The 26,166-nt window shown below is 36.6% G+C and overlaps 1 protein-coding gene across 1 annotated transcript in view; it reads left to right on the top strand.

Annotated features, from left to right (window-relative positions):
* KCNH7 (potassium voltage-gated channel subfamily H member 7) overlaps positions 1–26,166 on the top strand; it is a 233,128-nt gene that overhangs the window by 144,264 nt on the left and 62,698 nt on the right. Inside the window, exons 4-6 of the mRNA XM_040604789.1 lie at positions 1,858–1,890; positions 7,967–8,395; positions 16,210–16,424. Of these exons, the coding sequence (XP_040460723.1) occupies positions 1,858–1,890; positions 7,967–8,395; positions 16,210–16,424 (677 nt within the window). The remainder of the gene's footprint in view (positions 1–1,857; positions 1,891–7,966; positions 8,396–16,209; positions 16,425–26,166) is intronic.

Below are 26,166 nucleotides of genomic sequence, written 5' to 3'. Positions count from 1 at the left end.
AAGTGAGGGCTAGTCAAGAAAAATTGTGTCCAGGAGGACAAAGGTTTCTATCTAGTCAACCAGCAGCATAGTTCTGACAACCCTAATGTCAGTATGTGTACTTGTCTCCAAGGTAAATTACAGTGAATGTTAGGTAAACTGAGACAGCTTTGAACTCGTAGCAGAGGAATATAGCCAAACAGTGAAAGACAGAAGAACCTCTGTTACTTTCACCTTCAGTGCTCCACAAATACCTAGCTGCCTAATTAACAGAACAAAATTAAGGTAAATAAATTCTACTACTCTTCTTTTACAGACAGAGAAATACAAGTGGGGTGGCTGGACCTCTGTTTCCTCATGACAGTTATGGCTGGGGCTCAGATTAGAAAGGAAGCCTCCCTGGATTCTAGCCACTGTAATTAGCTGTTTGCATTACTGAGTCTCCCAGCTAGGATCACAGGGCTATTGTGCTATATCTTGTACAAACATTCAATAAAAAAGGCAATCTCTGCTTAAAGAGATTACAAACCAAACAGAGGGAATGACACAGCTTTCAGTAGCTTTCAGTGGAGGTAACTTGTGCACGCTGGACAGGAGAAGGAACACAAGCTGACAATACTCGCTCTGCAGAGACCCTGCAAATTTTCCTTTTGCTATTTAAACAAATACACAGTATGAGAAATTAGTATGAAAAGGATTCTTGGCTTGAACTAGATCCAGAAGTTTCTTTCAGTCCTATATTTTTACTCATTTTTAACAGGTCTCCTATCTAATTGTTCTTTTCAGGACATTTAAAACAGATGGGTTCTGTGAGGTAACTTGAAGGCTAGGATAATGGTTTTGCAAAGTCATCCCACATTGTAATACTTATCACCAGGGAAGTATAAAGGCAGTGAGTTTTTCATCATTCTTTGATGGAAGACAGAGTCCTGTGCCTCTTATTCATAATAACAACTATCCCAGAGAACTTAACACACCTGTGCACTTGTTAAATTAAATTAGATTTTAACTTTAAGAGGGAGAAATCAAAACTTTCAGCATATCTCAAGCTTAGACAAAGAGGATTCTACTAGACATCAGGAAAAAAAATGGATTTGAGAAGCTTTGAGATGGACACTGGTCATAAGGAATATGTTTTGTTATTTATATCATTCAACATGGAGTAGGCATTATCTTAAGGTAAGCAAACAAAATAGATCTATAGATAAAAATAAGGAGATTTACCACAACTGTGTCCTACTTGACTATGTTAAGAAGCATAGCACCCAGGCAAGCTGGGCATTTCAAAGACCTGAAAGTGACTGGCAGAGACACATAACCTGAAGAGTTCTTCCCATGAAGACATGAGATAAGTGAGCTCTATCAGGAATATGAAACTTCTCTAATGTCACACCCTGAATAAGTGAATAAAGCCTATTCTTCCTAAGGAGATTATGAATTCTTCAACTTTTCAATAAGTTTCTTCCAGACAAAACTGGCATTTCCTAGCAAAGAAATGATCACTAAGAAATTAGAAAAGGTTCCATTTCATGAGAAATACCACATTAGTCTGCATCCACCTACTTTAGTTTTCTGTCTGAAACATTAGCCAACTTCAAAACTTGGTAATTGGAAACATATATTGATCTATGTGACAAATTTAGCAATTACCAAAGTACTTCTTAATGGAATAGTTCTGAAACTTTCCAAACAAAAAGGCAATGTACTTTTAAACAATTCTTCTGCAAATTATATATATTGTATATGAATTCAAGCTACCTTCTAAAATGTTTGGAAATTTGATATTTTACTTTCTTTTCTTAACAGTCTGTTTAATTTTTTTTAGCTATTTCTTTTTAAGCTAAAGCTTTTTGTAAATCCAGTTTAATTGTATTTCAGATGGTAACAACCTTTCCAGTGGCTCTGCTTCAGGTAAATCTATCTTCTGAAATTCTATCTACTAAAGTCCTTTAATTGCTTTGTTCTGATTCTATTATTTCAAGATATCATTACATTTTATATAATTCTAGAAGAGTGCAAGTCAAAATAAGGATCTTGCTCCCACTCTCTGAACACTTATTTCTGCAAAACTGTAGATATAACAGCTAAACTATTAACTTTAGTATAATTATATGACATATAAAATCCAAATGTAATGATACTTTCTATCTTATTATCACTGGAAGTTCTTGTATGCAGATCATAAAATATTCCAATTGCTATATGAGACAAAACACACCGTGTTTGATAGTGGTATATAAATTCAGTGTTAAAACATAAAGAGAAGTTCTTCAGCCTTTTTGTCTCAGACAATAGAAAGATTTTTTTTATTCTATGGAGTCTGTCAACCAAGGTGATAAAGGGTTGAGAAATTCTTGAGAATTTGATTTAATAGATATAATTATTTTTTCTAGTTACTAAACAACCAACCATATTTGTCAGCAAGACAGCAAAATATTGTGCTAGTTGATTAATTCTTTGCAAATAATGTTTGTTGTGATGGTTGCTATGTTATTTCACTGAAGTTATTTACTGTTTTCTTCTTTTCCACTTTTAATTAAGTCTAAGAAATAAAAATACAAAAAGCAAAATCTCATTCTGAGAGGATCAATTTTTTTTTTCTTATGGCTTTTTCACAAAGACACTGTAACTCCTATAATGTTAACATAATGAAAAAGATCTTAAAAAAGGACATCTCTATCAACAAATGGGAAGAAAACAAGACAGGTAAATGTACAAGTTCATATTAACATCCAAAGATATAACCATTCTGTCTTTTGAGGGAGACCCTGAGAACATTGTTCAGACTAAATTCCTGGTCAACCACACACAGCACAGCCCTACACGTAGGCAGAGACTTCATTTCCTTCCTTTCATGTTTTGACAGGCTACCTCAGAGGCCTATGTGTAGACAGGAGGATCTGGAACAGTATTATTCTCCTAGCCATTCTCAGTAGTACCTACTAGGAGAACTATAGACAACGATACGCCATCACCAGCAAAAAGATAAAACAACTTTCCCACTTACAAGGCAACATAAAGGAGATTGCTGTTACCAATACTAATGGAACTCAAGCGCAACCTTAATTTTAGAGAAAACTAAAAGAAGAACTGCCAAAATTAAAGTAGACCATACTAAAGCATTAAAAAAAATGTGCGTATGCAGTATCTGAGAATTATACATTTGAACTTCTGAAGTTAATAATTGGATATGCCTTCTTTTCCTGCCTGAAAAGAAATTAAGATCATTTAATAAGCAGAGCAAGAAAATTATCCACTTATGTATTTGAGGGAAAAGGACTGAAAAAAAAAAACATAATTGACACTTGCTGTAATTCTCTGTCTTAAGACCTACTGACCCCAGACTGAAAATGAGGCAGCATCACATGCCTCAGTGTTTGCATAGAGTACGTTCAAGTATTGGCCGCTATTTTAGACTGTCAGTGTTTAGGGATTCCTTTTCTCAAAAGCAATTGTATCCTTTAGTCTGTTGTGTGAGTTGTTAGATGGTATTTCCAAGCCTTTGAGCAGCAATTCAATAATTGCCTGTGTCTGTATTTCTGATAACCTAGATCCTGAAATTCATTGGTAGTAGACATTCAGTTATCAGAAAATCTTTCTGCAAAGAACCAACTTGTGCTCCTTTTGTGAAAGTAATTTTGCTCATTGTTTGGGGAAGTTTCAGAACAAAAGTATTGTTGAATTAACCCATGCTCTGGAAGATACCCTGTCATAATCAACCTACCTTACCTGCCCTTGTCAAGAAAGTCTCTCTCTGTTTGGAATAAGTCAACCTATATATATATACTGAAAAATGACATAGGTTTCATATTCTAGCCAGACCAGTCATCTACTACGATAAAACTATTCAAGATTTTATTTTCTTCAATACACAGGTTGTACTAGAACATGGGCAGCTCAGAGCTTGGTTTAGCTCGTAGCCTAAGACAGGTTGGTATGTCACACCAGGAAACAGTTCTGACAGTTTCTACACCTCACTTAATTTCTCTCGTGCAAACTGCTTGTGCATTTGAGCTCCTTTGATTTGATTTTGCAGTCTAAATCTAGAGAAGATTGAGTGTAACAGAGTAAATCTAGCTCACAGCTAGGGAGCCTGAGAGCAGCTACCACTTTTTTTCTTTGGCTAATGCATCTGAAAGCAGCTTCAGATGCTGATTTCTGCATAACTACTTCATCAGCATGAAAGTAACAATGCTACCAGAGATGCTACAAAAACTGGCTAACCAATTCTTTGAGAAGCCATTGTGACCTCCAAGTTGCTATCTCTTAGGGTTGCCCTTCCACAGTGCTCAGGATATGAAACTAGGAATCCCATGTGCATTGACATGGATAAATAAACTTCAGGATAGCACATAACACCTACCAGTAATCCCAAAGCCGCTAAAGAAATTGTAGTTAAAGTAAAGATCTCCCAGTTGTAGGCATTTCTCTGACTTTACCACTGTGTCTAGTATGTAAATATACCTTTTCATTACTAGATATATAAGAGTACGTTCACCATGGCAAAGCAATATTCAAGCCAAATATCATTTCCCTTCCGTGTTATAGAATGCTTGCACAGAACAAATAGGGGAATTACTTGCCAGGCAAGTGTATTGGGTTATTAAATAAATCCTTATTCAGATATGTTTTTGCTGGAATACCCCATTTTCAAAATGAAATTTATATTGATGGGGCAGGAAATTTGCAACCATGATCATAACTGTTAATAAAGTCTTTTTGGAACCATTCTTTTTGGGTATTTTTTTCCTTGCCACAAAATTCTATATGATGGTACTTAGTGTTTGAGAATTGCAATTTTCTATTAAGATTTCCCATCTCAATACTTATGGAAAAGCAAGGCTATTAATTATTCTTACCAAGATAGGCTTTTTCCTACACTTTTTCCACAACACTATTAACCAAAACATTTAATTTTCATGAATTCTAAATATTTTCTCCTTTGATCTCTCAAAATATGAGACAGAATTTAAAAAGGCTTTCAGAGGGCAAGAACAGTCAATCTGAATTTGGGACTTTGAAGATAACTACATCTGCAAATAGTTTAGAAGTGTCCTTTCTCATCTGTAGTATATTTTTGGATGAAGGTTAGCTGAGATGGCACAGAGAATAAATGCAACCAACAGATTAACTCATTTGCAAATTACTTATTCAGTGAAGCAAGGCTTGAAAGGAGGAAACGGAATGTAAGCCTGGAATTGTGACTAAGACTCAACTGCTTTCCTCAGTTGCTCTTGGCAAGCCACAATCATACAAATCTCTGACTCAGCATTAAGAAGAATTTGGCAATGTAGTCTTCAAATTCAATAAACCATGAGTATTTTAATGTAACATTACCTGTATATTTATAGTAAATTGCTAGTTACATCTCTAGAAATGTTTTAGTATTATAAGCCAAGATAAATCTGCTCTAACATCGTACCTACACAAATCGGGGGTTGTCCATTTTCAAATAAACATAAATTTTCAAGTATGTCAGGAAAGCTTCCACTGACCATTCTAGTCTATATCAGGACAGCAGGCCTGGGAACCTGAATTTTGCTTTATCACAAATGGTATTGTTACTGAGCTGAGTAAGGAAGTGTAATGTAAACCAGACAAATTCTGAATGGGTCTCCTGATAGCTTTAACTGTAGTACTGCAGGGGAGTGTTGAATGTCCAACACAACATATAGCTCATTATCTATACACTGAAGAAGAAAATATTGCTACTCTAAAGAATATTCAAATTAAAAAGCAGGAAATAAGGATTCTAACTTTGAGTCCATTTATTGTATATTTATAGAAGAATAGCAAAAAGCTACTCATTTAAGTTTTCTAATTCATACCCAAGAGTCTTAGCAAGAAGCAAAATTCTGAGTATTCTTTCCAGCTGAACTGCAGTTAGACAGCTAAATCAGTAATGCAGTGTAACATGGACATATTAAATTGGTGAAGCAGAAAAGACCATCTGGACCACCATGAATATGGCTAAAATAGAGTGCCAGCAAAAAGCCTTTAACAGTGTCTAATGCCAGAAAACCTTATGAATGGTATTTTTAAGTTCAATGTAATTTGCGAAAAATAAATTATAGTATGTTTCACTTTTGATGCAATAAGCTTTCAAAATTTATTTATAAACTGCTTTACAACCCAATTTATGTGCATTTAAAAATAACAAAATATTTTTTTATGTACATCACTAATTTCAACTGTAAGTAATGTGTTCAAATATAATGTTAGGCAAAACATGCATGTTCCCAAGGTGCACTCTGCTGAATATCACTATACAGATTGAAAACTGGCACCTCTAGCTGCTGTTTAGAACATGCATGACTCTGGTTTTATGTAATAGTTATCTGTCTACTGTACTGTTGTGTGCATATATGCATTAGAGCAATAGACTGAACACTAAATAGTTTGAATTCAACAAGCTTTTTCAGAAACTGTCAAGGAAAAATAAAGGAAGATTGTTACATGGATTTATATTTCAAAGAAAGGAAAAAAAAAGGTTGAAACAAAGGGCCAGATTTCTAAATACTGAGATGTTATCAACAGTCTCACATTTACTTTATTATTTAATACATTTAAAATTAGTTGGATCAAAAAGGTGCAAAAGTGAGATGAGAATGTTTGCTGATGTCACAAAATTATTGAGAATATGATATGAGATTTACAGACATATGATACTGAGTGGCCAAGTGATAAAACAACAAATAATTTTTTTTACAGAAATAACAATAGAGACTAAACTATCTGCTACCAACCAAGAAATCCCTCAGCTATTAAGAAAATATTCTAAGTATAGCACAGGCTAGGAATAGAACTCAAAAAGGCAATAAAATATAATAAGACATATCAAGATGACTTCTGAGAAATCATTTTGCTATTGATTCACTGTGGAAAACATGTAGCAAAGTGAAGGGTGACAAGGAGCTATTAGATAAATAAAACCATTTATGCAAGACATCTGATCTTTCAATTATTTTATCTTGTTAATTTCTTTTTTTAAAAAATCTTTTTCTAAACTATTTACTCTGTTTTCTGTACATCTGTCCCTGTGCCCCCATCTATGAGTTGTATTGCACAATACCTTAAAATATTTACTAACTGGATTTGGTTTTATTAGAAGGACAGTTTGTAAATTTTACAGTTCTTCCTCTGTTTTCTTTATTTGCACCACATTTTACACTTCCTCTCAGCTACTGGTATTTCTCACCATTACACAAAATTGTTAGTTTTACACACACTCAGAATAGCCTAACCAGCCACTCAATATACCAAGCCCAACTAAGCACACACCCATGCAACTGTACAAAAAATAATTGCATTGAAATAGGTGCAACTAAGACTCAAGACCTGTGTTGCTGCTGCTGCTGCTTCTGGCATGTTCCATTACTTTTCATTTTAAACTCATTCAAAATAAGTGTTTCATTTAACAGTGAGATGTAAGTATTGGAAAGGATTTTGGCAAAACTGATACACAACTTATTTTTCTTTCCTGAATGATTAGCACTGGTATCTTCCTGTTTAATTTGTAGCCAATAAATCAATAAATCAGCAGCACACTTTTAAGCGTAAGGAGTTCCACTAATAATAGAATCCACAAATAGCTATTTCAGAATAACAGCTACAAAGCAGCTTGATGTGTTCTAGCAGTCTTTTATAGATGCATAATTTTTTTATTTAGAAAAGACCATCAGAACAGATAAACCTTAACTCTTTTAAGACAGACTGTAAAATCAATGCTGCTATCCCTATTCTGGGCTAAATAATTTATGTCTGACTGAAGTATGAAATCCTGAAACACCATAACTATAACAAACTTACAGCTATATAATATTTCCGTATTTCCACATACCATTGTTAAGTATTGCAGTTTATTGGGAATAGGTCAATTATTTACAGCTAGTATTATTATGCACTCTGACTGTGTGTGAAAAAGCAGGTTTTCATGACAAGAAACTAATATGTAATATTTTCTTCTTTTGTATGTATTTACCTGTAGGCAGACTTTTTGGCTTCCGGTTACCTGGATTGAGACTTTTAACATACAGAAAGCAGTCCTTACCACAGGAAGATCCTGATGCAGTGATAGTCGATTCATCTAAGCACAGCGATGACTCAGTGGCAATGAAGCACTTTAAATCACCTACAAAAGAAAGCTGTAGTCCTTCAGAAGTGGATGATACAAAAGCACTGATTCAACCCAGTAAATGTTCACCTTTGGTTAATATATCAGGACCTCTTGACCATTCATCACCTAAACAGCAATGGGACAGACTTTACCCTGACATGATAGAGACAAGCAATCCACTAACCCATTCCAGATCAAAGGAAAGCATTTGTAGTATACGGAGAGCATCTTCAGTACATGACATAGAAGGCTTTAATGTCCATCCCAAGAACATTTTTAGGGACCGTCATGCAAGTGAAGGTATGGTAGAAAGTCAATCTGTATTCTCTGGTGTATTAAGAAAGGAATTATTGCAATTTTTCATAGTACTTATCATCACTTTCTAAGCAAAACTAAATATAATGAGCTTTATAAATTCAAAGGCACACTAAAAATATTAAAGGCCCAAATACGTCAGGCTTATTTACACTAAATACTGCTTTGCATGTTTAAGCAAACCAATGAAATCATGAGGTTGCGTTTAGAGAAGATTATATAGAATAAGACAGAAAAATTGATCCCAACATTCCTAAAGCTAATAAGTGAATATTAGTAGCAGGGGGTGGGGGTGGGGGGAAATCAGGTGATCAAGCTACAATTACGTGCACAATTTTGTCCCACACTCACATATATTATATTGTCTTTGACTGTATGAAATCCTACTTCAGAAATGGGTCAGTTCATTTTTTTAAATCTGTAAAGTGTACATTGTATATTCACTGATCCAACACTGAGACATGCCTTTTTTCTCACACTGGAGAAAATATCCTCAGCAATTCCATTGAAATGCTTTCTGATTACTTAGTGAAATACTTGGTGAAATGGTGAAATGTTTAGTGTAAAATTCATTTAAGTGTGATTTTTTTCTTTGTGTTAGCATATTCTTGCAAACAGAAAAATTTAAATTGTTTTCTCTGTCTTCCTTTTCTACTGTCTCTCCTAATTATGCAAAGTCATGGGGTGTGGTCTATAATTTCCTGTTGGAGAAAGGGAGTTTGAGAAAACTGGGAAACAGCTTAGCAAACAGAGGTTTGAAAGCCCTGTGAATGGAAACTGGCTTTCAAAGAAAAGCACCACATACACAAAGCTTTTACAGCTACTGATGATCTAATGACTTGAATTGCATCCTTTTTATTCAAACAAGATGTCAAAGAATGTATGGGGAATATGTTAAGATTTCAAGAACATATGTTATGTAAGACTGTACAGATTCATAAATTAGCAAGAAAATTAATTTTCATTTTCAGTGATTGCCTGTTTTCCTGCTATTCATTGGCCACAAGTGTAAAATTCCTACAAGTTCTCCTGCCTTTTGGAAGGTCTATATCAAGGGCTCTTTGCTTCTGTACATGTCCTAAAATATAAATCTGTATGCTCTGTCACCCAGATTAACTCCTAGAATAACTAATTGTTCCTTCCAGTTATTCTTCCTATATTAAATACAATGGCTAAATACCTATTTTCTCATTTCTGTTTAGAATCATAGAATCATTTAGGTTGGAAAAGACCTTAATGACCATCAGGTCCAACTGTTAACCCAGCACTTCCAAGTTCACCACTAAACCAGGTCCCTAAGCACCACACCTAGTATTTTTTAAACACTTCCAGGGATGGTCATTCCACCACCTCCCTGAGCAGCCTATTCCAATGCTTGACCACCCTTTCAGTAAAGAATTTTTTCCTAGTATCCAGTGTAAACCTCCCCTGGTGCAACTTGAGGCCATTTCCTCTCTTGTTACCTGGGAGAAGACCTACCCCCACCTGCCTACAGTCTACTTTCAGATAGTTGTAAAGAGTGATAAGGTCTCCCCCTGAACCTCCTCCTCTCCAGGCTAAACAACCCCTGTTCCCTCAGGCACTCATCATAAAACTTGTGCTCCAGACCCTTCACCTTTCTCTGGACATGCTCCAACACCTCAACATCCCTTTTGGAGTGAGGGGCCCAAAACTGAACACAGGATTTGAGGTGCAGCCTCACCAGTGCCAAGTACAGGGGGACTATCACTTCCCTTGTCCTGCTGGTCACACTATTTCCAATACACACCATTGGCTTTCTGCTGGCTCGTGTTCAGCCAGCTGTCAACCAGCACTCCCAGGTTCTTTTCCACCAGCCAGCTCTCCAGCCACTCTTTCCCAAGCCTGTAGCATTGTATGGGGTTGTTGTGATCCAAGTGCAGGACCCAGCACTTCTTGTTGAACCTCATAGAATTGGCCTCAGTCCATCTATCCAGCATATCCAGATCCCTCTACAGAGCCTTCCTGCCCTCAAGCAGATCAACACCCCTGGCCAACTTGGTGGGAAACCAACTTGATTTCTTCTGGCTCTGATATTTTTCAGTTCAAATAAACCTGAAAATCAATTAGATCCATCCTAAACCATACCATTTTGCTGTATTTCATGTTAACATTCAAGCCAAGATTTCAAGATCAGGATGTGGAGGCAAAAATGCTAGGGTTGAACATTGGCATGTCTTTTGGACCATTGCATAAGCTTCATCTTGATTTCAGCTTCCCTAGATATTTAAACTAACCTTTCAAATAAAACACATTTAAAGGTATCTGTTTTGTCAGTTTCTATTTTCAGAACTCATTTTCATTAAAGCACTTCCCAATTGGTGATTCTTCATATAGTTATATGATAAAAGTGTGTAAAAATGTTTGAATATTGTCTGTAGTGATAGTGGTATAAAGCTCATGCAGAAATCACCTCATAATTTAATACTTGCTGTGTGAAGGAGCAAAGATTTCTAGCTCCATTTCACTAAATAATATTTTTTAGATGTTAAATACTAAGGAAAATTAATTTTACTCTGAGGATTTAATAAGCTGCTTGAATTCCTATGGCCTCTCACATGATTTGATCATTTACAGTTTAAATAGATAAAACACTGCCAGTCTCATTTCATTCTGCAGAAGCTACAAAATAGTAGGGAATCTAGCCTTAAGTTAGGTCATACATAGACATTCTAAAAAAGTACAGCAGAACCGAGGAAGGCTTTCAGAATTGCATTAGAATTAGTAACTATCCTCAATGCCATCTGCTTCCAAGCATATTAGAATTTGACACCTTATGCTGAAAAGATGTTTAAATTTAGCCAACAAGTCCTGCTTGCCTTACTCACTAGTGAGCCATAAAACCCTATTGTTGCTATAAAATTATCCATACAAGTTAGGCAACCAGAATTCAGCCTAAATCATCTCTGGGCTCACAGATTCTGAGCAGAAGCTGTAGATACTGTAAAGCCCTATGTAAAAGTACAATAAGTAAAAGTAAATTAAGGTCTCAATGGTTAAATTATTACCCAAGGAAGCATAAGGTTTAATATATTTCTCAGTCCTTTTTTTTTTTGATCCTAATACTTCTGATTTTTTCTGAATCCACTAAAAAACTACCAGTGTCTGAAATGCAATTCAGTATTCAAACTTTATTTCTTTCCACTTCTTCCAGTCCAAATAATATTAATTGCATCAGCATAACAGAATTCTGAGTATTATTTATACTAACTACAGTAATTCACCCACAGTGATTTTATTTTTTTTTTTTTGGAAGATAATACAATTGAGAATATAAATGATTTCATGTGTTAAATTAATTTATGCATCCTAGTTGCTTATAATTTTAAAATTATCATAGCTGTGGCCATTATATGCTGAAAGGCATTACAGTAGAAGTGACAATTTAGGATTTTAAATTAGTTTCAGTGTACTCTACTGAGCTCCATTCTAAATTTGCCTATTTGACAACAAAAGCAGCAGGGCAGGAGCTGTGTCTGCCACCCACACTCCAGCCAAGCCCTTCTCACCTGGATTGCCAGCAACACAGACTTCGCAGGTGGGTACAGGTTCACAGGGACTCCAGCAATTTTACTGTCTTCAGAAAGTGACCTTAGCAACATCGCTGCAGTCTTCTGAAAAAACAGCAGGCTTTTTAGCCTAACCCAGCCTACAAAGTCTGCATTACTGCTACAGAGGCCCAGCACAGAAAGGCTGAGAGGAACTAAACACTCCCCCACACCCACGGTCCTGAGGGCCCAGCTCAATGTCCCGTGCTCCCCAGTCCTCGGAAAGCTGAGAAAAAGCCAGAGAGGCAGCAGGTGTGACATGACACCATAGACAAGACCCAATGCCACCTCCCATTCCCCTGACAGTAGAAGACCAAGGCCTTTCTCCAGAGCGGGCCTGCAGCAGGGCCCTCTGCAGCGACAGCTGCCGCTGGGGCAGAGAGGGGCACAGGCACCTCATCTTCAGAGGTGGTCTGTCAGCAGGAGACAACTGCAGGTGAATATCAGTTTGAGCCTAATGCTTCTTTGAAAGCTGATCATGGTGGCCAGCAGCACACAGGGGCAGGGCCGCATCCTGAGCCTGGCCCCTCACCCCTTGCCTGCCCTGGGGCTGCTGCCCACCCTCATACCCCCTCCGAGCTGCCACAGATGGGCAGGGGCATGGACACAAAGGGAGGGTGGCCTGTGGGTTGTGTTGTGCACCCATAAATAGGGGTGGCATCTACCTATCCACCCAAGTGGCTTCTTTAAAATAATACTAAATAATAATAAAACCAACAATACTAACAGCAACAATATAAATATTCTCCCTAAAGAAGTTTGACCTCATGAGGGGATTTGGGCTGGGTGTGCCTGAGAGGACAGAGAGCTTTGCCACTGTTACCTTGCAGAAAGGTACCTAAGAGATGAAGAAACATTTAAGGTATATCTTTGTCCTCAGTGTTTCTCTAGTACTTACTCAGAAAGGCGCTGCTCAGCTTGCTGCCGTAGTAAAAGCTTTTCCTCCTGTGAGCCCTGGGCAGGCACGGGGGTCCACGCAGGGCTGCCCGTGCAGCCCACACCCCCTGCAGCCGGCTGCCCCGTGCCACCACCCGCAGCTATGCGCGCCTCGGCCTCAATTACATGTGCCTAATTACTGCTTCATGGGTTACCACTTTTGACCTCCAACCCAGCACCAGACATGTTACTATTAAGGCAAGTTAGCTAAAGGCAGTCCTACTACCTGCTGATCCACTCCTAACAGTTTCACAGTCTCTCTCAATTGTCAAAGTGACTTTGTCTTGACTGAAAGTCTACATAATATAATCAAAGTGGTGCAAAAGTATTTTGATTCAAGCCACACGCATATTTTGAAGCAGTATTTTCTGCTTTTTCTGATGCAGATTTTAGTTGTCTTTTTTCTCTCTTTTTCTTCACTTTTACTATGCTGAAAACCAGACAATGGTCGCAATATCAAAGGTAAAGTATACATCTAGACTATACCTTCCAGTGTCTCAAACAGCCACACTTTTTGGCATGTTACTTTGCCTGCTGTACGAAATGTTCAAATGCAACATTCTCATGCTGGCCTCTCTAGGGCCAGGTGCATTACTGAAATTATATTTGTTAAACACAGTTATTCCCTTAACTATTTTCTCAAAGCACTAACTACCAGTCCCTGGAAAAAGTGAAGGCATAGTTAAACAGTCTTTTTAGTTAATCATCTGTTAATTCAAAAAAAGAAGGGAGGGAGATAGAACATACCACAGTTATTTAACTCAGTCCTGTTGTCCTTAAGCAGGCAAAACTTCTACTGAAGCTACTACCAGGAGTTTTACCTGTGAAAGGTAGTATAACTGGGTGGGGCCACTAACAAACGATCTATTATTATAAGGTGCTTAGTTTTCAGTTAACTATCTCAAAAATAAAATAATTGGTAATCAGGAGCCTTGTGGAAGTATCTTCACTTATTCCTCTTTTGTCTCTTTAACACTAGTTTCACGTTCCTGGATGGCAGGGGGTATGGTTTCAAGCTTCCTGTAGTATTAAAATGTGCATGCATGAACTTCATTGCCAATTTCATCTTTAAATAGCATTTAGTGCAGTTACAAAGTTGTTTCTATTCACCAGCACTGACCTACATCTTTTAAAAGCAATTTGGACATAATTCTTAAGTGACTTCCTCCATTTCTAGAAAAACAATTTCTAAAGCGTTCAGTTTAATTACAACATTTCTCACTATGTCTGAAAACTGGTTTGTGACTTCACGCATGATGCAAAAAGTGTGTGTACCTGGTAAAGTCTTCTCTCCAAACTGCATGCAGTGCATGACCTAAATTCTGTAAAGCGATTCATGGACTATGAAATCATTGCATTTGCGTCATGTGTATGTTGGCAAGATCTTGGGGGGGGGGGGGGGGGGGGGGCGGGAAATGCAGTCTCTGGTCTCTGTACTGTAAACCAACTTTTATAAATGTATTTCCTGCTGGTGAAAGATGATGATTTGATAGCTCAGGAGAGTGAAATCATTTCTCAATGCATTATGTAAGCAGGGGCAATGGAATCCTACCATAAAAATGGGCAACTCAACCTTAAGGAATTTCCTTTGTAGGGTAGGCAGAAGTGTGTCATTCTCCCTGCTTATTCAGTTCTTGGCCACTCTGCTGAAACTGTCAATCAGGGTGCCAATTAGTGTCAATTATGATTTGTTATGGCCCTGTTTTTCTGCTTCCTGCTATGAGAGTATAGCAAAGATCACCTAGCTGTCAAGCATCTGCTCAATTGCTGCCAGCCTAGGCTGTACTTAAGCTAATAATATCTTTCAATTAATTACCAATATCAATGAGGTACATACATACCTGTCAGCACTTTTTAAAGCAAAAGAAAGTGGTTAAAAGAAGCAAGTTTGGTTTTTTTTCTCATGTGCAATTAACTTAAGCCAGGTGTGAGGGAAGACCAGGCCTCACTTAAAGAATTCTACAAACAACAACAAATAGAATTCAGCACTGTCTGAAGCATTTCCCCACAGCCACCTCCAGGCAGCCAGTTGCTTCAGATTTCACTCCCTCACACATTGCAAATACAATCCAGCTGTCCCACTGTTAACTCTGCAATTTACCCCACAGGCCTAATCCTGTCCCACTGGCTGTTCCTGAATCGTAGCACCCGTTCTTGTTCCTCTCCCAGGAAGACAACAAAAAAACCAACACAAAAAAACAGTAGAAGAAAAAACTTCAGAGTGTTCCCCATAATAGAATTAGGATGCAGTAAGGTTCTCACATGTATCTGAGAAATACCTGTTGATGCCACACCTTAGATACATTGCAAGACTGGGATTTTGTCTTAAATCCATAACTGCATTTAGCTCTCACTGTCTAAACATCTTTAGAGTTCTGTTTTCCACTGTCATTCTCAAAAGCAAATTTTCCTCACCATGAATATTTTTGGTTTCTGAACTAACTATGATGACAGTACAAAACACATATACTAATCATTTATATTGCTTTCTTGTTGTACAAAAACTCTGTCCAATATTGAAAAGAATAATTGTAATGGATATGTACCTCATGAAGCATACAAACTCCCTATTTTTTATCTATTGTGGTTCACTGAAGTAGTACAAGATGTTTAAGTATAAATTCAATACTCCTTTAATATTCTACATATGTGTATCCCTATTGTTTTCAATATTTTTTGGTAATGACAACTGAAGAAATACATTTTTTAAGTTTGTGATACTCCAAAATTAAAGGGTTTTAGGACAATGTTAGTTTAATATTTCCATTTATTAAGTATGGAGTTACTGGATAAATACACAGGGATAGAGCAGGGATCTACTCAATCTTGCATCTACCAGAAGGTGGTTTTGAACTATCATGTATGCATGGGCAATGGTATGGATGTGATAACAGCCTTTGCTCAGTCCAGTCACTCATGTAATTGTGCATCTTATCTCCGCTTTTATAAACAAATGAGTATATAGTCTTTATATTCAGCCAGAATTATAATGGCGAATACCAGCATACCCATTAACATGAAAACAAGAATGGATGCATTTTGTACTTTGCAATCCATTGACTTTATAAAAAACATTGGGGGCTATATGTAAAGGAAATTTCATGTTTAGATCCAATAATAGATTTGATTCTCATTAACATTAGAGTTATTTTTAAAATGTAGGTAATTTTTACTACTAACAAACAGTATAGTGAAAAATAGCTTTTAACTACCCTTTTAACATATCCTACTTTAACATTAATGATAACTTATTTATCTGCATTTGTCAAATACTAAATATCTGTTCTGATTTTTCAGGGCCTTTTAATCATATCAAGTCAAGTCTGTTGGGATCCACATCGGATTCAAATCTCAACAAATACAGTACAATCAACAAAATTCCTCAACTCACACTGAACTTTTCAGATATCAAAAGTGAAAAAAAATCTTCATCTCCTCCTTCTTCGGAGAAAGCAATTATTGCACCTAAGGTGAAAGACCGAACGCACAATGTAACAGAGAAGGTTACCCAGGTAAGGTAATACCCATTATTCTGGTTCCTTTCCAGTTTTGTGGAGGCAATTATCAGTGTATTCAGTAGATTGTTACTCTTTTCATGAATGGTTTGGATATCTCCAAGACAATCTGAAGTATTTGAGCCATTAGATGATACTGCTAACAAATAAAATTTTTCAGCTCTCTCTTTTCCAATGGAAAAAAGTTGTAGTATGCACCAAGTGCACAAGTCAGTCCACTAGTTCCAGTGATTCCTGTCAGTTATAAATGTTAGTTTAATTTTCTTTTCTTTTTCTCAGCTTCATGAATTACTGATTAGTACAAGGCACAACATGATAACAAATGGTAGGTGATTGTGCCACTGGCAAAAATATCATAGTTACAGGTTGTAATTTCTGTTCCAGTTCTTTGGGTTTTCATAATGCTCTTTCATGTGGGTATCTTTTTCATATGTGTATGTCAAAAAGGCTGTCAAAATGAACCAAAATGAAAAGCAGATACCTTTAGACTGGACGCATGATATATTCTGTCATACTTGGGAATGAGGCATACAGTTGAAACAAAACTGAAAACAATTCAAGATAGCATATTTCTTCACTCTAAGACAGACACAATGTCCTCTGAAGACAACAGAATTTTTCAGCTAAATTCAGTATCATTGTTACATTTGTGTTGTAATATCAAATGGAGATTGGCGAGGACAGGTTACCTATGTGCAACATACTGAAAAAAATATTAAGACGTGACACTATCCCAGATATCTTTTATGATCTTATCAAGCAGACCATTGGCCCTTAAATGCCAATCCACTGACAGATGGAAAGAGGTTAGAATTGCTTTACATTAGACTGCAGATATTCCACAAGGAAGATACTGCCAAGAGTAGCCTTTGACTTACTGCTGACCTGCCTTCCATAGACTGGACTGCCTCTTCTCTGCATTGGCACTATGCCAGACATTGACCATGCTCCTACTCCCTTTGACAGTTATAAAAAGGAATTGTACACCCTCCTAGAGAAACAGAGATAAAAGTTCTATCAGTTCTATCTTGAGATTAGTTAGTGCCTAAAGAGTAATTGGATTTTATCTTTCATATATTTTGTCTTTGATAGCTAACTTGAGTCTGCAACCATTGTACTTTCTTCCATGGTCAGTTGTGAAAGATTTAATCTCTTCCAGATCCATTTTGATATGTTCTAAATAATTCACAATAGTTATACATAGAAATCTGTTCACAGATAATATGGCAAAAAGTCAAGTTACATTAAAAAGACTAATTTCTATAAGTTATGTAAGCATAAATCAAGCCTGATTGTGGTGGGTTTTTTTCCCCCGAGATTATGACTAGTTAGTGCCAGAGTGCCAAGTTTCTATGTACTAATGACACTGTTACAGGGTGGGGGGGTGTGAGGGGTGGACAGGGTGGTGGTGGTGATGGTGGTGGTATGAATTTAAAAAAAATCTGCTTATTCTCCAAACAACTTAGATGTTATGAAAAGGTCCAATAGAAATGGCTTGGACCAGCTAAATCTTCCAGGAACATTGATACTAACAAAATTCAAAATTAAATTTGAACTGCTCTATAAAATCTTTACACTTCACAAAAGACTTCCAAATTAGTTCAACATTGGTTTATGTCCTTTTCTAGAACTATCTCAACCAATGTGCAGAATACATTTTGTTTAGCAAGTGCTGATAACATAGCATTCATCATAATTGGAAAGAATTCATCACAGCTGTTCCTTTTTCTCTTATATTCAGTTATCAATGTTTTTAGTTGCTGTTGCAGCCTAAACTCTAGGATTAGGAACAGGGAGAATCTCCTAGGAGGTATAAATGTAGGCCTACTGAATTTGATACTCAAAGATCTAGTTAGGTAGTTATTCATGAATTAGATTAGAAATAGATGTTTAGAAGACAAAAGAGGCTAGTTTTAGTTCTGTTTATGTTTTTAATCCCCAGTGATTTCAATATGTTTTATAAGAGCAATTTGAAGGTTCCATTGCATGTCTGCCTGTAAGTACCTTTGTAAAGCTTTTCATAGGCTCATAGATCCATTTTGTATCTGCAGAACAGTGCAAACATGGTTATGGAAAGTTTGAACACAGTGTTTAGAATAGAATATGGCAGGAACATCAGATGAGCTAATTAGGATATGCTCATGCTGGCACAGTCCTCTGATACCTAAATCTGTGAAACAGCATTAAAAATGTACAGAGAGCAATATGACCTATTTAATCTATGGGACAATATAAGTAAAAGAGCAAATGAGTATAAAATGGGCATGGTAAGTTAAAAGGTCATCCTTAATCAGAGTAGTGACATTCTGAAATAGTCTTCTAATAAAAGAAGTTAGGGCAGGAATTCCAAATGTCATTAGACAGAGTGTGAGAAATGTAGTAAAGGGATAGATAACACAATGTGCTTTTCTGGGATTGCAGGATTTAGTGACATGGAAGGCCACTTCCACTCACATATTGCACCATTGAAACACCCATCCATCTCTTTCTTTTTATTCCTTATTGTGTATCTCTCTCTCTTTCCTTTCCTCAGCTTTTATGACAAATGTGGTCATATAACTGCTATAACCTGACATCTTGCAACTCAAAATACAGAGGCATGGGTTTTGCTATGCAGCACACTGAAGTATCAATATCAAACTATGTATCAGCATCATAGCACACAAGTTTTTCTTTCCAGAGATAACAGCTGTATGACTTCTATCATATCCACAAGCTGGAGAAGGAATTCTGGTAGTGCATACAGTAAAAGAGGATGGGATGGCACATAGGTAGAGGAATAATAATGAATAAAATGAAATTGCTATGGCCATTGTGTTTAGAGGAAGTTATACACTTTCAGAAAGCAGTTAAAGAGGAGTAAGATGCTTTAGAGTAAGGTTTTAGTGGAATAAATTAGGAGCAGACAGGAGAATAAAGTTTAGAAAATAATTTCAGAAGGAACAGAAGATATTGTGGGACAGTGGTTGATACTTTGAATGAAAACTATGAACATTGAAATACAGTGGAGAAAACAAGATTTCAGTGCAAAATTTAATAAATAAGCAAATAAATATACAAATTCAATCCTCAGCATGTTATTTTTTTTAGTATTACGAATAAATGGATCGCTTCAAAAAGTGCTAGGTTATACATTCTACTGCATAGTCCCTTCCAATATTGTCTTACTACTTAATAGGAGTGTTAGGACATTATGGAGAGAAGAAAATTGCCTTAAGATAAAGCTTGCAGTGAAGTGCTGCACATGTGTGGTCCTGAATAAGTAGATACTGCGATCGCTTGGCCTTTCACTTGGGTCTTTGGTGATCAAAACTCCTTGTGCAGGGTAGCATAACATCTTCTGGATGCCTGTTTCTGTATAAAATTGACTTTTACTCAGAGGAATACCTCAGTAGTATCCAGATAGTCCTTATTGAAAAAATGGCATTGTCAAGTTCCAATACTTTTTTTTTTTGTCATTTGTCACTAGAATTGAATTTACATTTCCATTCCACTTTATTATTTTTTTTCCTTTTGATGTTTCACATTCTAATTTCCAGAGGTGCTAAGCTAGACTCTCTTCTAGAAGAGTCTCCACTTACTTTTTTTCTTATTCATTTTTTTGTCAGTCTGCTCAGGGGGACAGTCTGTTCAGGGGGACAGTCTACTTTCTGCACTCTTTTGCACTAATAGGTTTAGTTGGGGTCCTGCCACTGATTGTTAGGAAGAGACAAGTCTTCCCAGAGACACAAAAAGTAGACTTTTATTAAAGAAATCAGTGGGGCAAAACTTTTACATCTGTCCCATAACATTTTTGATGAATTCATAAAGGAGAATTCCGGCCTTAAAATTACAGTAAGTAGAAAGCGTAACAGTAAGCAATCTCATCTTTTGTTTAAATACTGATTTATTTTAAATATTCTCACACATCCATTTCCCACTGATGCATGGCTCCAAAGCTCTAAACTCTGTTGTGAACAGACTCAGGGCAGCATGAAGATTAGAATAGTCAGTTCCTATGCTTATTTTCAAAGAAAAGAGAGAATTCCGGAATACTCACAGATTAACATTGGCAACAAACAATAGCTGGCCCCGTTAATAAACTTTTAAATTACTGGTCTTTTTATTGTGTTGTTTAAGAAAAACTGTTTTGTGGCCCCTAATCATTAATGTTCAGAGATTATTGATCCCTTGAAATTCTTCAGTCTGTTGAGATACAGCATGTGGTTTCAAGACCGAACACATATCTGTTGTTTATGATTTGTCTCAATAACTTACTTACCAGAAAGTAAAACTCTATGACCTTTAAACTTCTCATAAATAATAGTTTTCACAACAGTTTCATCATCCACCCACATGTAGGAAATACATACACCCAAACTGGTTATATGGCTGATCAAATGACAAATACACACTTCGATGGGCTACATTTTTAATTGGAAGATTGTAATCTGATTTTCAGACCCACAGCTTTTTTGAAAGTGGAGCTCTCAGTGAAGGGGGTGGTCACATATGAAGTGATAAAGCTTGTAGTTTCACTGCACGTTTTTGTAATCTGGCCAGACTCTATTCTGCTCCTCAAAAGATTAAGAAATAAGTAACAATATCCCCTAAAGCCAATCTCAGCTGTTGATATAAAAAGAACTATTATATGATCATGACTTCAAACTGACCTTCAGGTTTTCAGGCTAAAAGAAGACCAGCATGTAGGACAGAGAGGGGCCATATAAGACCTAAAAATAAACCAGATTATTGATCTATACATTTTCAGCAGTCTGATTCAGCTGACACACTGTGCTGTTTACAACTCACACACAAACAACATTTCAAGGCTGTTCATTTTGGAACACAAGCTGATATAAAGCAGCAAATTGTGAATTAAGGGGAAAAATCTTTATATGTCTTCCAATTACACAGCAAGGCATACATATAATAATGAAACTGGGGGATAAGCAGAGGCAATATTCCCTAGTTACTATACAGAAAGTTTAAGTTATTGGTTTCTGCTGATGTGAGAATCTTCTTTTTTTTATAATTTGCTATTCCTGTTCTCAATGATCAAATGACATAGCTCATACAGGAATTATTCCCTTTGTTTGCAGTCATACTTAGCACCCTCATGCAATAAAGTTTCATCTTTTATTGTCATTATATAATTAGTCTTCATAATTACTATAGACGTAATTATAGAAATAGTATAAATGTGTTTATCATCATTTAGAAGTGTGACAACACACTGTATGTGAAAAGAAAAAAAGTAGAGAACATTATGGTGATGGCAAAAGCAGTAAAAATAACCATCTCAGGATTAATCATTTACACCTGTGCAAAGAGGTCACCAAAACTGGAGTAGGCTTCTTTGCACCAGAGCAAGTAGCTATACAAAGTGCATGGAAGCAGAAGAGAAAGTCTACTGTTTTAATCAGTTTCAGAAGAAAACACAGTATTTTCTTGGGAATTACCTGCTATTGCATCAAGTAATAAAATGGCCAATATAGTTACAGATTCACAACAATTTGGAAAGATAAAATATTCATTCCTTCCAGTAGAGCCTCTTCTCTTTGTGACAGCTGAATAGGCTAAGGCATCTGAACTGCTGCAGTGTTTTGGGAAGATTTCACAACATATGGTAGAAATGGAGCAGTCGGAAAGCCCAGCTGCTTTGAAGCATGTAACCTGGATGCATCCTTAATTAGTCCATGTCCTTCCTCCACGATCTATTCTTATGAAAAACATATTGCCTGATTTTGCTGAGTTGGGAAAAAGTATCCAGTATCTTCTATGAATAACACTTTTGAGTAACCAATGTTTTGTGTTATCTCTTTGTTGTTACTGTCTTGAACCAAATGATCAGTGATCTGTTGTGTGATGCTAACATGAAATGGGGAATGGAGGATATGATTTTTTTTTAATAACAGATCATTTTCCAAAGCAATATTCTTCTTTTGATACTAATAAGTGGAGGGTGATAGGCAGACACAGGCTTTTAGACTGCACTGTAGTTTGTTCTGAAAATAATGAATTTGATGAATATGTTGAGGGTGTAAAAACCAGTGCCCTACAAAGCAAGCAAAACTGATCAAAACCAAGCTGCAGGCAGCACTTAGGCAAACCTCATTTCTCTAGACCAGAGCTCTAAACCTCCAAACTTCCACCTCATGGTGCATTGACCTTGGTATTTTCTAAACTCGGCAGGTTACTCAGTTGAAACCAACAGTTCTGACACCGACCAGAACTGTCCCACTATGAACTACAAGAAGTCAAGACCCTGCTTAGCTCCTGTCATGCCCCACTGAGATCCAGAGAACGGGCAGAGTCTTCGGACCCACTTGGTGTTCACAGCCTGAAATAATACCTTTCACACGTGCAGTTAGAGTTGCCTTAAAACAGCCATGAAAGGAGACACAGGCTCTTTCACATAACTGTAGAACCATACAAAAATGTAGTGTGGAAGAGACCTCTAGAGGCCATCTAGCCCAACCTCCTACTCAAAACAGCATAACATCAAAGTTAGATCTGAGCCAGGTGATTAGTGTGTTAACTCAAGAAACAGTTTCTATGTTTAGGTCAGCATAAGCATATATTTTCCTGGAGAATATCACCCAGCAATAGAAAGCAATAGCAGCTAGTAAGCAGAAAGAGGGAGTGGAAAGGGCAGAAAGCTGTGGATATCATGGACCAGAGAGACCTGGCATTTTACAAGGAAGATTGCTGGTATAGCTAATGCTTAGAGTACTCACTTAGAAAGAGGCAGTCCTCAGTTGTGGTCCCAGAGTATTTTGCCTGATACTTATCTTACATAAATGGCCATCTGTTAAAATATCTACAAAAATAACCCTGGGTACCAGGGACTCAGACTCAGGATTCATTCCCTCCCTGTCTGAGTGCCCTTACCCTCAAACAGTCTGAATTCTGAACTCTGTTCTAATGCCAGACGCCTCACATCCTCACATGCACGCTCTGTAGTACCGAAGTTGGATATAGCCACAGATTGTCATAATCTGGACAGACAATATTTAGCATTTACCTGAAATTACATATTTAACTATATTAAGAATAATTTTCATTAGAAAGAAAATGCAGATATGTTCAGCTAGCAATTTAATATTAATTTATTGCAAGTAACGAGTTTCCTTTTTAACATAATACTAGCTAATATGCAAAGTGAAAAACTGGTGGATAATTTGAAAGATTAACTTTTTCAATGAACGAATTAAATTCCCACACAATACTGAGTTAAACTGATGAATAAACTAAATATGAGAGCAGAAAGTTCCTGCAATTTGCAGCTAGTAATGCGACGATATAACTGGATAATTATAAAGCAGTTCTCTTCTACTACTGATTAGAAACCAGATGGCCTCAAGCATATAAAGGAGAAACAGCAGCAAGACTATTATCTATTATTCTTTTGGCTTGGGCAGAGGATAGAAGAGAAGCATGTGGATTGGTTGGTTTTGATGTATTGACAGCTGAGGAAAATATTTTGTGGTTAGGGTTTGTTAGGGTTTGAGATTTTTTGCATAGGATTAGAAACAGTAAAAAAATGCAAAGACCATTAAACCCAGTCAGCACAGTACATTGTTTGATGAATTCTGAATGCCCTCAAAATTAATAAGCCAAACAAGGCCATTCTTCTCATCTATTATCTGCCATGTGTTAGAACCTGGATGATGCTTTCAGCTTGTAACTGAGAAGTGCATACCCAGAACAGGTCAGAGATAATGCTTTTTTTAAAAAAACAACAACAACAACAAAAAAAAAACAAAACCAACAACAACAACCAAAGAACGCTTCTTAAATTATATTGAAATATCAATAAAACCACAGTAAAGGAAAAATCAGGAACCAGTTGTATGAATAAAAACTCAAAGGGTCATTGAATCCCAAATACTATGTTTATGAAATAATGTGCTAATCAGTGTGGTAACATATAGTTTCAAAGCATTTATTGGGCTTTATAGGCGGTATAGGTGATAATAAGCAAAAAAATAATGAGCATAGCACAACAAATTTATCTAGAAAATATTTACTAAAAATTCCAAGGTCAGGCCCTCTAAGATGTAAAAATATACTATAAAATTCAAATATATCTGAAATAAAATACTGAAATTGCATGAATATTTGGTTGATATTCGTAGTACATAGAGAATTCAAAAAGTTTCTTCTTCCTGATATTAGGGTGGCCTTGTATTAATTTATCATGGAAGCTGCCATGAGAAGGTATGTTCAGCTCCAGACAGGCTGTTCAGAATACTACTACTGCTAAATGAGAAACATTTATTACATAGGAAGAAAAGTTCTTCATTTCAATTTTGCGTTTTTTTCTAATCTAAGTATCCATCTTCTTTGAAAATACTTCCACTTTATAAATTAATTCTATTAATTATGAAGAAACCTACTTTCTTGTGAAACAAAAGAACTGCTGTATGATATGATCTTACATCTGTACCAATCTGTTCTGTTCAGAGAAGTTTAGTTTCACTGGGTTTATAGGTGGGTTAACAATGGAAGACTATAAAAGTATGTTATGAACATTATGAGAGTAACACCTTTCACTGCAGCTTAGTCTCTAAACTTGTTAATTCCCAGGTTTGGAAGTGAACAAGAATCAGTGCCTGTGGCTCATGCTCATCCTGTAGAACTTGTTAGAGGCCTGTTAATATATTTTGATGGATTTTGTTAGGACAGGATGTAGACTGCAGCCTCCTTCCAGGTTTTCAAGCAAAGCTTGAAAAGTTTTGTATACGATAGTAATTTTGACATATATTATGCTGTTTTCTCTCTTCTTTACACCTATAATATCAAGTAAGCTAAGGAAACTGCAATAGTGAATGATCCATTCAGCAGTTTACAGTGTGATAAATTAGTTGATATATCTAGAAAACAAAGAACATTAAGAACGTTAAGGCTTACACTCGGGCTTCTGTAACACTGGATTGATATTTTGATGCCAGCAATCATACATGTGATAAACCATAGTACCAAAAAGATTCCCATATGTACCTGGTCAAATCCATAAATAAAAGGTCCTGTTCTCTCCTGAACACGAGCTTCATTTAGCATAACATAGGTGAGGTAGAGCTTTTCAAGGAGTTACATTTGGCTCACTTAATGCTGTGCTAGCATAAAAATTTTGTTAGAGTACCAGAGAAGCTCGTGGAGAATCATCACGAACATCCTACCATGTCTTACCAGAAATCCCCAAAACCAATATGTGTTTTTACATCAGAAAAAAAAAAAAAATGTCCAATGTAAGATCCAGCTACTGACCCAGGAAAGGCAGCTTTTTATTGCACAGTTCTCCATGGTTACAACTCCACTGTTTTTCTCTGCCTAACCAGTATGAATTGAATGGATAGCTCTAGAAATCTGGGTTGTGCTTTAATAGGTTGGTTTTGCTAGTGAAATGTGATTTGTGTCATCATATTGTGTGTACACGTGTATGCAATCTGTTCCACCTCCCCTTGCCAAATGGCTTTTTGGTTGGAATGTTACTGATCAAATGTGGTAGAAGAATGGGTAATGCACTAAACTTTACACTACAAGTGATGTGAAGAGAGGAACCTGAGCAGAATACTTAAGACTAAACGACTCCTTTAAGTGAACCAAGTTGGCATACGCTCATTAGACATAAACACTGGAGAGCCACAGGGGAGATGGATGTTTCTAAATTAAGCTTTTCCCCAGCTACCAGAGCAGTTTCAATTGCAGTTTACACCTTTTTAAACACTAAGGGGTCTAATTAAAAAATGCAAGT

The sequence above is a fragment of the Falco naumanni genome, chromosome 8, assembly GCF_017639655.2.
Source record: "Falco naumanni isolate bFalNau1 chromosome 8, bFalNau1.pat, whole genome shotgun sequence".
NCBI classification, from domain to species: Eukaryota; Metazoa; Chordata; class Aves; order Falconiformes; family Falconidae; genus Falco; species Falco naumanni.
The sequence above is the reverse complement of the archived record's forward strand: the minus strand, read 5'-3'. Positions and strand labels throughout refer to the sequence as shown.